The sequence below is a fragment of the Bactrocera latifrons genome, unplaced genomic scaffold, assembly GCF_001853355.1.
Source record: "Bactrocera latifrons isolate USDA-ARS-PBARC rearing strain unplaced genomic scaffold, ASM185335v1 scaffold_238, whole genome shotgun sequence".
Classification (NCBI taxonomy): domain Eukaryota; kingdom Metazoa; phylum Arthropoda; class Insecta; order Diptera; family Tephritidae; genus Bactrocera; species Bactrocera latifrons.
This window is the reverse complement of record NW_017535941.1, coordinates 131,996-146,294: the sequence shown is the minus strand read 5'-3', so window position 1 is coordinate 146,294 and position 14,299 is coordinate 131,996. Positions and strand designations below refer to the sequence as shown.

The window sequence follows — 14,299 nt, the reverse complement described above, 5'->3', positions numbered from 1 at the left end:
TTATAACGGGTGATCCAAGTCAATGTAATTTTTTTAATAGCATCTTTTTGATAATAAAAGTGAGGAAAATTTAGCAGTTGTAGCTAAGAGTAGTCGATTCGGCGCCAACTATTTGATGCCTGAAATTGAAGCTCGTGATCTCGGCGACATTTGGTTTCAACAAGACGACGTCATTTCTCACACATCGCATCAATAAATGCATTTATTGAGATAACTCTTCGGTGAGCAGATAATTTCACATTTTGAGACCACACCATCAAGATCGTGTGACATCACACTGTTAGAATTTTTCCTGAGGGGATGTGTAAAGTTTAAGGTCTATGTAGACAATCAAGCTTCGATTCAGAACTTGGTGCAAAACATCACGCGTGTCATTCGCCAGTTACCAGTCGAAATGCATGTATGAATTACCGAAAATTGAACTCAACGGACCGGCTAACTGCGACCAACATTTAAAAGACATAATCTTCAAAAAATAAATGTCAAAGAATATTCTTTGGAATGGAAATAAACATCACCCTTTCAATTTGAAGTTTCTTTGGTTTCTTCTTTAAAAATGTAGGAAACCTCGAGGTGTTTCAAACGTCCTTTTCTCCGTAAGAAGTTGCTGATTTGTCAGAACTCCGCAATCCGACTACTTTAGGATATAGCAGCCATACAAACTGAATGATTGGGATCAAGTCCTTATATGAAATATTTTTTTATTCGAAGAGATGTCCTACGAAATTTGATTTCGATAGCAGCTTTAATGCCATCATTCCACATATGCTTGCATATTTTACGGCGAAATTTTGAGTTTTTTAAACCTCATTTTTTTTATATATTTTATGTAGGAAAAGACACTTCGGATAAGATACAAGAATATTTGAATTTTCTATCAACCTATTAAATTCACTTAAGAAAACTGAAAGCCAATTCATTTATGCAAAAATTTATGATTTAAGTCTTGAACCATATTATATCTTATCAAACTTCAACCATTCTAGATGTTTTTTACTGATTTGAATATATCTCCGTATTAAAATAAATAACGAAAAAATATAAATAGTCTCTTCTACTATTTTTTATTTACAGGTCTTTCAACAATTATTTGACTTTCAAACCTATTAGCACTAACTTCACAACCCAGTAAGTCTTCGGTATGTATTTATAAAACGCAATGTGTTCACAGCCTAATACCGTTTTAGAGTTTCTAACTATTTTATGAGACACACTTAACGTAAATTTTTTTACATATTTGATAGTCTTTATCTTTAAAGATATCATACAAAAATTTTAAAGGCATATCTCAAATAGTTTTTGAGTTACATTCGTCTAAAGAATAGCCGCTCAGCATAAACAATTTACTTTTGAACGTGTTTTTCTCAAAATACAATTTTTAAAATTTCCGGAGTTATTACTCGAAGAGCAGAGATCGGATATAAATTTATTTTCATAGCATATCAACGTGTGTTCGATTCGTAAGTACTTTTCCAACCATAATTTGAAAATATGCGCTGATTTGGTTGAGAAAGCACAACTTTTCAATCCCTTTTAACTTTTTGAGGGAATACGGGCATATTCCTGGATAAAAAACACTAACATAAAACTAAAAATGCTGGTTATATGTGTGTATGTACATGAGTACATATGTATAAGCATCCGATATACATAGCTAGCAGCTGCCAAAGAACTTCACAAGTGATTGGAGAAAAGCACTCGTTTCAAAGCTATTTTGTGTGTATGTTTGTGCAATCGTATGTGCTCGCATGCGTGATTTTTGCCGGTCGAGGGACGCTTATCGCGCACCTGTGGAACTGAATCGATTAAACTGTTCAAAGGCAAAAGCACAGCACAGACTACAGCGTGAACGTTTGCCGACAAATTTGTGCAATCATGCACAGAGACACATACATAAGCGTTTGGCGAGAAAAATCGTCCGCATAGACAGTGGTTTGACTCGGAGTAAAGTAGACATGTTTTTTTTTTATTTTAATTTTTTTTTTTTTAAGAAAATAATACCAAAAATATGCGAAAATCCCGAAGCGGCACTCAAATAGTACTTATATAACTACATTCTGAGAATGCCAAAACCTTATTTAAGGTCGGTAAAGAAAATATCGGGTGGTCTTTCTGTCACCTCCTACTATTGCTCGTTTTTCCAACCAGGACATATGACACACAAGTGTTGCAAGCCCATTGATAGGTCTTCCCTTTGCGGAAGTTATACGCTCTGCACAGGGTCTGAGTCTTTTCCTAAATACGTCGAAATTATGAAATCAATGATAAAATATAGGTTTTGTAACTAAATATTAACCACTCTTTAAACAGATTTCACATCATGCTCCAAAGTAGCCCTTAACGGCTTTACAGGAGGGAACTTACAAGCCGCCAGCTTGGTATACGCCTGAGAGAAGCATTTAAACACCAAAAAAGCTACTGAAGTCAGCAATTACAAATAGAAAAGAAATCCTGTTTCTATGTGAAGAAGCAAATATATACTCCTGGGGAATGGCATACAAAATATTATAATATTAATATGTCGGAATTCAAAATAAAGTCGCAACAACTTAAGAATGTATCATTTATGAGAAATGTGAATAAAAATGAGCAACGGACAATGCACTCACTGACTGATTTTGGTCATACATTCGTGGATAGATAGACAACATGGGAATCTGGATTTTCACCTGACTCACTCAATGCCATGGGTGCTTCAGAAACTACATATACAAATATCTCCCATGAACTAATACTTAGTCCAGACCTTAAAACAACAGTGCCGTGGGAGAGACATGAGATGAGAGTAGGTTAGGTTTAGCGGATTACAATTCCGCACACCGGCTTTCGCTGCTTCCTCCTACTATAAAAAACCACATATAGTACATATACATAAATACACAAATATAGCCGCAATTATGTAAATGTGTTTGTGTATTCTTTGCTGAAGTGCCAATGCATATGTTTGCACTTGGATATTTCTCAAGCGTTTCTAGCCCCACCGCCATTTGTTTTGCATGCGCTGAGAACGCTGATGGCTGCCAACAGCAGCACGTCAACACAGTTATTACAATATGTAAACAAAAATATACATACGCTTGTTTGCAATTGTGCTTATCTACATACATATGTACATATATCAATGTTTACATATATAAATACATATGTTTATGGAGCTGTGCGCACAGCAACCACTTGACTTAAGTATTTGCGCTATTATTCAAACATACATACACTCTATGTAGCTATGCAGCATATATAAACGATTTAGGTTCACTCACCTCACATCCGGATGTGCATCCAACATGGCGCGCATCAGCGTTGTCCCCGATCTGGGCACACCGCCAATAAATATTAGCGGCATTTCGCGTCCATATGAATAAGTCTTTTGATCTTCACCCACCACATATTTCTGCAAAGAAAATACAGTTAAATAATAAGCGATTTAATGGCCACAAATATATAGAAATATCTACTACCTACGTATGTATGTATGTTTATATTTTAAAATGCGCAATTTCAGAATTTCTTAGAAAATATTATGATAATTGCAGTTTTTGTATTAGCAAACAGGCCGTTCATAGAATTTACTTAAGTGCATGTTGTTCCATCATATTGTCCGTCCATCTTGAATAAAATTTAGACATCCTGATAAACTTGGTTAATATTCAACCGAATAAATCTCGTCCAGCACGCAGTGAAAAATTTAGCAGCCTTAGCTGAGAGTGTACACGAAAATTGTGGAGAGTCGATTCGGCGCCTTTCGCAGCAACTCGGACTGAAGTATGGAACGACTTAGGGTATTTTACGTCGAGATCGCAAATTGAAAGCGGACAAGATACAGCTTTTGTGAGGACTGAAGCCGCTCGACCTTCCCAAGCGACATTGCTTCGCGCTATGGGCTCTTGAAAATTTCATTTTCACATTTCATTTTCGACATTTTCAAGCCAAATTCTGTTCAGCGATGAAGTCCATTCCTGATTGCATTCAATGGGTATGCAATAAAGCAAAATTTAGGAATTTGTGACAAAAAGCAACCTGAAGAGATTCTAGAGCAACTATTTCATCCAGAAAAAACAACGGTTTGGTGTGGTTTGTGGGCCGAATAACATTTCTGCAAAAATGATGCCGGTGAGAACATAACCGTCAATTCTGACCGTTATTACGCCATATAACTCACTTTTTGATACCTGAGATTGAAGCTCGTGATCACGGCAATATTCGGTAGTCCCACACATCGAACCGTAAAACTTTTTCTGTCGAAATATGTGAAGTCTAAAGTTTATGCGGACAATTCTTGGGCTTTGGAACAAAACATGACATATGTCATTTGCCAGTTACCAGTTACCAGTCGAAATGATCATCCAGAATTGGACTCAACTGGTGGACCATTTGAGACGTAACCGCAGTTAAAATTTGAAAGAGATAATCTTCGAAAAATTAATGCCCAAGAATGTTCTGATAACAAACATTCTCCGTTAAATTTGAAGTTTCTGTATTTTTCTTTTCAAAAGTGGGAAGCGGAGTTTTTCTGTATATTTTCGAGTTTTTCGAGTATACTTCGGTGGCAACAATTAAATACGTTTTAATTATTAAGTAGAATGGGAAAAGACTAATTTACTCGAAAAGTTAGTAAAAATTAATAATATGCTATCAGAGGGGAGAAATTGTCAATGTCAGCTGTCGCACAAAAAAATGGTATTTGGAGCTATTCATTTGTATAAAATAACAAAAGACTTTGAAACTTCTATCAGGAAGGCCAGACATCGAAAAACCAAAACAGGAGAAAACAGGACAATTTGTAGGGCGAGCAAAAATAGCCTGCTCATGACTTCTTATGAAATAAAGGCAGAAGTATGACATAAAATTAATGAAGAGATCCTAGCTTGGACGATAAGAAGGCGCTTACAAGAGACGGGCTTTCGTGGGTCCATTGCCATTGGAAGTGGTAAAGATTTAGAAAGGAAATGTTAAAAGAGCAGATCCTCAATACTGAAATAGAATACTCTGAAGGACGAATCCAACTTAAATTTATTGCAATCCGATGGAAAATCATAAGTAAGGTGTCCTCCAAAAATGGCCCTAAAACTCAGGTACACTGAGAAAACAGTAGATCATGGCGGCGAAACTGTGTTGGCCCAATTGTATGCGTACAAGGGATAATGAACCAACATCAATTAAAATAATTTTGAAGAATCGAATGGAACCATATATATTTTTGAAAATATGCCAGTCCATTATATTTTCCAGCGTGACAAAGCCCCAAACCACACTACGCGGATAACGAAGAGCTGCCTTTTGGATTTAAGTATTGGTGTTCTGGTCTGGCCTCCGGAAAGTTTGGATTTCAACCCATTTGATATTTATATTAATTAATTGATCGGCGGTTCCGACAAATGAGCTGCTACTTATAGAAAAAATTACGTCTTCAAAATTTCAAACTGATATCTCAAAAACTGAGGGACTAGCTCGCGCCACGCTATAATTTCGTGAAAATATCTCATCAAATGACAAAGTTTTCCATGCATGCACCTAATCTTCATCGTTCAGTTTGTATGAAAACTACAAGTCATAGTGTTCCGATATTGGCCAGTCAGACAATGTGAGTATGTTACTTTGGAAATCCCGATTTTTGTTATTCTGGTCGACTTCACGCCGCATAACTGTATAAGGTTACCTAACAAAATTAAATTCACGAATTTTCTTCGATGTGCTGTAGTTTAGTGCCGAAAACGGATCAAGTCAGGGCTTAATATAGTCCAAACTCCATATAATGGAAGTAGATTTCGTTACTCTTCTTGACTACTTTAATATATCTAAGATACTTAGTAACTTTCGCTAATGATATAAAACGAACATGTTTTACATTACATTAATGTCAAATATCCATGAAGTCGGTAAGGAACATATCACTAAGATAATGATTTCCATGGATGACTTTCTCCTCGTATACCCAATATAACGAAATTCCGCGCTCTTAGTTTTGTTTGCATCGCATCAAGATTATGTCCCTCGGAAGAAAAATTAGAGATATGTATTATACCGTCCAACAGCTATTGAATCTTAGTATGTCTATGACCTACAATATTAGGTTCTCAAAAAAGTCTTGCGGTATTTTCGCTAGTTGGCGCTGAGAGCGCGTAGTTCTAGTTTTATTCGTCGCATCGGGTCATGCTATACCTTTTTGGAAAGCTCATTTCACGTGTTTGATTGATTGTCGATTCTTTTAAGTCGTTCGTGAGTTATAGAGTCGCAAACATGTAGCAAAATAAAGAGAAAATGCGGCATATTTTACAGTACTACTACGATAAAGGCAAAAATGCATCTCAAGCCGCCAATAAAATTTGTGCAGTTTATGGACCCGATACAGTTTCCATTTCCACCGCACAACGATGGTATCCACGTTTTCGTTCTGCTGTAGAGGTGGTCGAAGATGCGCTGCGCTCCAGAAGGCCTGTCGTCGAAAATTGCGATAAAATCGCTGAATTGTTCGAAAGAGACCGGCATAGTAGCGGCCGTAGCATCGGTCAAGAGCTGGGCATGAGTCATAAAAAAAAATTTTATGAACAATTGAAAATTCAGTAAAAATACCGCAAGAAATACCGCAAGACTTATCTGACAACCTATTATAATACTATAATAATTTTATCTATATGCATTATAAGCAGAACCACACTAACAGCATCGTTTTTTATTTATTTCCACTCAAAGAAAAAACCTTACAATGACAACCGCTTAAAGCTTTAACCAAACTAGCGTTATCTGCATACTTTCCGTTAACATTTTTCTTATAACTAATTGATATTGACACGTAACTACATCTGTTCCGACAATTAACGTGAGTATTTTCCGGTTTGCTAACAAAAAATTTGTATGTCAGTTTCAGATTTTTTTTACAACTTCAGTCAGAAATATTCCCATTAGTTTTTTAAGGTTGCTGTCACAGTTCGGTTTTTAATAAAAAGAGAGCGATATTTTTATGCATTGGTGCGTAACATGATAAAGCTGATGGCGGCACAATTTTTTCTCCCGAATTACAGGTAAATACCGGCACAAAAATTTATTATTGTTCATAACCATTTCCTTAAAAAAAAATTAAAAGCAAGCTTTTTAATATAAAATTTTTTTGCTGAGTAAGCTGAGTTAAAAAAGCTGTTGTTGCATAAGAGCATGTTTTCTTTTGTTCAGCTATGCAAACAGAAGAGAAAGAGAATACATTTAAAATAAAAACAGCTAGAATTCCGTTCACATATAAAAAAGTTTATATACAAGAAATTGATTTTGTTCAAACGGTTTGTATGACAGCTGTATACTGTAGACGACCGATTTCTTAAAATCTAGTCAGATAATGTAGAGGTGTCTCGAAAAAAGCCTATGCCAAATTTTACATAGGTATCTTAGTAAATAAGTTTTCCATTCAATGACTTGAATCCAATCATTCAGTTTCTATGGCAGACGACATTCGATTAACTCGTCATGTGGTTCAAGTTTTTATTAAAATGTCAGCCAAAAATTAAATTTTCATTTTTTTTTTCTTTCGTCCAAGTCCTAAATTAAGACTTTAACTAAAACATGTATTTTTTCCACCTTAGATGACACTTTAAGGAGTTATCCTGCCAACGCGGAAGCATATTTTTTCTGAGGTCTCACCGGAAATGGCGTCGCAATGGCTGCGTTTAAAATATTTTTTTCCAAAAATTTAATTTTTTCTTTGTTAATAGTGTATGTTTTGTAACATAAATAATAATATATTTTCTTTCTTATATGTGAAAAAAATTGTTGAAAAAAATCATATTTTTTACCCGAGGAAACCCATATAACCCCGTTAACTTTATCGTATATTTCCTGGAAATTTCCAACTAGATGTCCAAAAATCTTCGATTGGTCCTTAAGGGGTTCCTTCGATGGCATTCAGAGAGTATTTGCTCCTTCCTTGAATCTTTTTCTAAGAGTCGTGCCTCACGTAATCGTGTTTTTAAGGTATCTATAGATTGTGCATTTGGAATTTCTCCATTCTTTTTCGACTTGCGGATAATTAACTCGTCCTCCCAAATAGTCGATTTCCGACTTCTTTCTTCGAACTTGTTTTGTCATTTTATTATTGTTGAAATAGCTAACGTCGTTAAAAGACTACGTTTGGAGATACTTAATGTGTCCGTAAGATTTCCATCATGGTTCATCACTAGGATAACAGCCCTTATGTCCTCAAGTAATCATTAGATATGTTCTTTACCGATTTCATCTAAATTTAACATTAATAAGGTACATATTGACCGATATATACGGCATAGAACCGGAAGGCGAAAATTACTTCAATATCTTAGGTATATTAAAGATAGGAGAAGGTCTAGACTGGTTTCATTTGATTTCGCCTTATATTTTTAAGATATCTCACACATATGTATAGTCAAAAAGAGTAGACAAAATTATACTCGCCCGACTTTGTCCATCACTAAACTACAATAAAGATTCAAAGATGCTCGGTTTGAAAAAAAAAACACAATTTCTTAATTTAAAATTTTGCTCCAAGAGCACGTAACCATAGCAGATATAGCCGAATAAGCTTAATATGGGACTCTAAAATAAGAGAAAAACACAAATATTTTCTCTTTCAGATCTTCTCTCTAAATATTATAATACCATTACTCTACTTCAAACAGATTGATGTATATAAATCCACCCCTAAAGAGATAGAAAAATATGTAATATACGCAGAGAATTCTACCAAGACGGAAATTCAAGAACACTCTCTACGATAACGTACAGAGATTTTTCCTGGCAGGGGATGGTGCAGTTCGTTTGGAAGGAAGATCAAACCGACTAAAACGACTATCTCCCGTTTACCAAAAGAAGGTGCCTGCCGGGACTTAGGATGTAAACCCACTTAAACCAATAAGCTAACTTTATGAGATAACATCGCTACTACTGCAGGAGCACATATAACGACTGAATTTCCTGTCAGTTCACAACCAAATGCAAGTCATCTGGATCCAAACCCTGCATTGCGGTTGATCCCCATACCAATACCAATATCATACCCCATAACAGGCTGCAAAAGGTGAAGATAGTGAACAGGGAAAAGTATTGACTTAAACTAACATGCATGTGGCAAGCAAAGTTACTAATGACTGATTACAACCTAGGTTTAAAAACGTAAACAATCTCTTGAGAGATAAATACAGGCTTCTTGTTTTACACTGGAAACGATAGACTCAAAAAAGGGGTATTGAACATGGATATAGCCTCTTCGGACAACTGTCAGTTCACGGTCCCTATTCTGTATCTCTACTTTATAATTATGCGAAAGTTGTACCACCCTCTGCCTGAATAAATACGCACAATATTCGTTTTTGATTTCTACAACTCAAAAGCTAACGAATATTTTATTCGAAAATTGGCTTGAAAATGCGAAAATCGAGTTACAGAATATAAAAAATCCGAATTCGAGTAAATTTTTCGAGTTACGAATCGAGTTACGGAATAGGGCCCCAGGAACCCGAAACTCCCAAGTACCTCATGCTAGAGGGCGCAGCAGTTTGTAGACGTATAATCAATTCTCTTGCATCTATGTATATGTATAGGAATCACATCGCATCAATAGCTCCTATCTGAATACTGAAATGTATCAATGTGCTTGGCCTATGTGATTCGTTGTGACACCGTGAAGGGCACAGCAGACCGTAGGTTCCTGTGCAAGCTCCAAGCAAGCTTTTTTTCTAACTATCTCTCGTCATTCTTGTACTGTCTTAAAATAAGCCTAATTAGGAGACTATGATAAGGAATTGTATAAAACAAAGATTGGTGGTATATATATTTTTTTGTGATCCCGATTTCAAAAATCAATAAAGCTACATATATAACTACTATAAAACATCCATATCCATATCCATATCCAATTCTCATTTAAAATTAAATATTTCATATCCAACATTTTCGGGGTGCCAACACCATACGAGTGCGCCCACTGTGCAAACTGCATACGGAAATATATTTATATTTGATAATAATAATGTTAAACTGCTTTCAAGACTTTTGCCCACTTACCTCTTCGCGCACCATCAGCGAACCATCCGGCGACGTAACGTCGTTCTTGAAGAAACACGTTGGCGCGAATTCGGTGAATTTGAAGAGGAACATAGTGACAACGACTATGGTGACCATCAGCCATAGCGTCGCTTTCTTATTGCGATATTGCAGACGCATTTTGAGGCGAATTATTATCCTTTACGCACACACGAACGCACACAAAGAGGTGGGGAAAGAGAGCGGGCGGATGAACAGTCACACACACAGAAGCAATTATATGTATGTATATGCTAAGCGTACAAGTTGAAGCACATACACAGGCACAGGAACGTGGTTGTTTGTTATTATAGTTTTTGTTGTTGTTGTTGTTATGGTTGCTTACTTATATGTACGTTACACACTACTTAAACACTATAACTGTAACTGTCACTGCAACGTGCACTTCTTACGTCAACGACGGATATGTTACAAATCTATTTATGCATATATGTATTTGTGTGTGTTTGCATATATATGTGTGTGTATTTACAAAGTTATGAATTTGAAGTGTGCAGCGACCGACGAAAAAGCGCTGAAATTACTGCAAAGCCCAAAAAGTAGTGGCACTGTTGAACCACTGCGGCGACGCTGACGACAACGCGGGCAACGACAACGGCGCCGACGTCGCTGGCGATGACTACTCGTAAGTTGTGAAGTGTCGGGTCTTTTTGCCTTTGAAATTGTAGCTTTTTCGCGTTTTTATTTTCCACTTTTCAGGTTGTGCGTTTAAATGCTTATCGCTGAGTGGATACTATGTTTGTAGTATGCTATGTTTTGCGCTCCTTATTTCCCGTCTTCGTGCTGCTGTCTTGCTTTATTTTTTTTTTTTGCTATTTAATATTTGACTTGCAAGTCAACGCGATTCTGGCGAGTCACCCACTGCGGCGCGCGTTGACTTTGTGGCGGAAAAACGTTCTGCAGCCAACTTAACTCGCCAAACGAATGATGACAAATATTAATATTTCATTTAAGGCTACACGAGATTTGATTTCTACGTTCGCTTATATACTAACTCTAATATTGGAACGTTTCAGCTCCTGCGGCGCACACGCTATACTCGAACTCGGCAATATGTACATATATACTAACGGACGCAGTAGCGAGTGCATAACCGGGTAATGATGATGATGACAACGAAGTTGAGGGCGAAGACGCAGACAAAGTCGTAGCAGCCAGCTGATAGAGAGGATGTGGATAACAGTGTGTGGTATAAGTATGAGGACAACAACGGCGACAATGCTGCTAACACGCAACTGATGACTTGGGCGCACGGGCGGACGGCTGAGCGCTGCTACGGGTTGGCTTTATGGCGCTTGAATTGACTGGCCTTGCTGCTGCTGCAGGGAATTTTGCGTCTTCTTATTGTTCGTATACGCTTAGCACCCACTGTGCATGTGTCTTACAATGTTGCAGTTGCTGACTTTTGTTGTTACTGACGTTGCTGTAATTTTTCTTATTTTTGTTGTTATTGTTGCTGCTATGTGGCTCAACAACATTTTCAGTTCAAAAACGCGCACTCATATTTCTTCATTTGTATGCCAAACGCGGGCGCATAGCAATGAGCAAAAATCACACAAGCACACATACACATATGTGGCAAGAATTGCATGCACTGCGGCCACAAACGAAGATGACGCTGCACGTACGTACGTGCGTGTGTGTGTGTGTGAGAATGTAAAAAAGCTGGCTAAGGAAATTACTGTGCCGCTGCCTCGCCGCTAACACCACTCGTGTTTTTGTGAACGTAAGCAAGTGCGTATGTAAGTGTGTAGCTGAGTACTGACTAGTACTTGGACCAACTGCCAACTGCCAAGACGCTCTTGTGCCTGCTCGTTTGCTTATGTAGGTGCCAGTGGAAATGCTTTCACCACTTAGCTGGGCCACAGCAGTAACGTTACTTTGGCGACGGCGACGACGATGACGACGAGTGACTTCCTCGCGTGCTTACTGTGTGCTGAATAATTCTTCGCACACTCACCCACACATAGCACTCAAACAACAACCGGTTTACACTTTGGCACTTGCAGTGCTTACGGGATTGTACACACACCTTTTTCACGTAGCTGAAATTGGGCTTTTTGTTTTTTTTTTTTTTGTTTTTTAGACTTCGCTTTCTTTCTGCCACGCTGCTTGCCAACCGTTTCTTGTACTCACTGCTTTGGTTGAGCGCAAGACGTTAACTCTGCTCGTTTTTTTTTTTTTTTTTTTTTTTTTTCTTTTTTTTTTTTTTTTTTTTTTTTTTTTTTTGCTCGGCTCGGCTTTTTTGTTTTCTCTTTTCTTTTGACACGCTAAATGCCGTAAATGATTTATATTTATTATTTTTATGTTGATGGTGAGCTATTACTCGATCCTCACCTATTCACCGTAAGTTGCTCGTCTTATCCTTTTGGTCTTGTTACAGTCATTCATTTATCTGAAAAACAATAAAAATGTGAGAGTGAAAGATATAAGAAGCCGTTAAATTGCTGTTGATTAAAAGTATTTAGAATTTATGGTGCAAATAAAAACGTGTTTGCCATTTAACCGTAGTGGCAAGAATAACAACAATATAATTAATTCGCTTAATTTATGGGAGATATTTTATATTGGCCAACCGTCAATGCAGAAAAGTTTGAAATGTGGTGGCAACACAAAAAGTATTAACGTAGCCTTTTTGAGGTATAACGCAGACAAAGAAGTTACAGACTTATCAGAACTCTGAACAATAACAGGATACCTGTTGTTGTAGTTGTAACGTGTACCTAATCCCATCAGGGCATATCTGAATATGGTTGCGGATGAAGTCTGGTCGGCGTATTGTTTTATGTCATCGATATAGTCGAGGAAGGGAAGGTGACTCTAAGGGTTAGATACCCAGTTTGGAGCAGTATACCTGTACGGTTCTGGTTAAGACACAGTACAAGCTCCTCTTCAGACAGTTTCTACTAGGATGCATCAGCTAAAATCACCTTTGCAGTAATCGGTTTGGAGCTACGCTGCCACCTCCTTGATTAAATCGGGTCATTGTACACTTAACCGAGCAGACTAAGGACAGAACTGATTTCAACCAAGCACTAAACGCCATTTACAGTGTGGCTATTAACAACTTCACTGACTCCCTCACAGTTAATGGCGTCATTGGCATTAAAACACCTTCACTGCAGAAAAATGTGACAATGTGACACTCTCTGTGGATACTCAGAACAGCACATTTCTTGGGCTTCTGTTACAAACACTTTCTAACATCCTCAGAAACTTTCCAACTTCACTTAGCCACACACTTGTCATCGGAACTGAAATTGCTTGTGACAGCTTGAAGATATTAATTCTTCTTTTTGATTGTGCATATTAAAAAATGTATGTATGTATGTGGATGATAAGGTAATGATGGTATTGCTGTGTATTCATCGAGGTATTCTTGCCACAAATAACTTAAGTACAACTTTAGGTATTTCGAAGAAACTTGGTATGTACTTTTTCTGGGATACAACTCAGTAATCTATTAGTTTAGATTAGCTAGGAGACACAAAAAAGATAATCTCAGAACCCATCTAATGGGTATCATGTACGAATCGGACATGGGTTCATATCTAGCTTTATAAATATGTTGCTTTCAGTGTTCCGGTTTGCTTTAAACAGTTATTTGATAAATTATCAGTATAACTACTATGTCTATGATGCATTTAATTTAAGGCAAACTGGTGTAAAAAATGGCCATGCATTTGAGGAACCATGGTCTGAGAATAGTCAATAGATAAGATATATTCAGTCTATAAATTGTAAATGAGAAGTAAGACATTATGATCGAATAACCAATAATAACTACACTGAATTGGTGCTCCATTCAGTGAAGCATTTTTAGAGAGAAAAAGAGACTTTTCAAAATTCCATTACGCAGAGGCTGAGGAATTTCAAAGCCTTTATAATCCATTGACGTACAAGGCATAGAAAAGATATTAGTTCTCTATTTGTGCAAAACTAGTATAGTGTCCAGCTGCATTGCAGTCATTATATCCTCCACAAGTACAATTTTTATAGCATCAAAGGGTATAAGAAGATCTTTGGATGATTGTAGCGCTGCCTTAGATAATAAGATAATAATTCATGCCAAATTTTGTGAAGAACTTATTTTTAACAAGTAAGGAAGTGCTAAGTTCGGGTGTCACCGAACATTTTATATTCTCGCATGATAAAGTGATAATCGAGATTTCAGGCTTGGTTGTGAACCGATTTCACCCATATTTGGTACATGTCATCACGGTGTTAAGAAAATATT

The 14,299-nt window shown here is 37.0% G+C and overlaps 1 protein-coding gene and 1 long non-coding RNA gene across 6 annotated transcripts in view; both read right to left on the bottom strand.

Moving 5' to 3' along the window:
• The window catches only part of LOC108969022 (protein-tyrosine sulfotransferase), a 210,353-nt gene extending 198,100 nt beyond the window's left edge, over positions 1–12,253 (bottom strand). For 4 of the 5 annotated variants that reach the window (XR_001993375.1, XR_001993376.1, XR_001993374.1 and 1 more), the window contains exons 1-2: positions 10,024–10,182; positions 3,261–3,391 (exon numbers count right to left, since the gene is read on the bottom strand). Coding sequence is in view for 2 of the 5 variants with exons in the window: in XM_018933479.1 (XP_018789024.1) it covers positions 3,261–3,391; positions 10,024–10,182 (290 nt within the window). In the remaining 3 variants the exon portion in view is untranslated. Of the gene's footprint in view, positions 1–3,260; positions 3,392–10,023 lie in introns of all 5 variants that reach the window. The other variant, XM_018933478.1, reaches the window with a different exon arrangement.
• Positions 12,254–12,298: 45 nt separating this feature from the next.
• The window catches only part of LOC108969016, a 46,066-nt gene continuing 44,065 nt past the window's right edge, over positions 12,299–14,299 (bottom strand). Inside the window, exon 3 of the long non-coding RNA XR_001993373.1 lies at positions 12,299–12,457. This is a non-coding gene — a long non-coding RNA (uncharacterized LOC108969016). The remainder of the gene's footprint in view (positions 12,458–14,299) is intronic.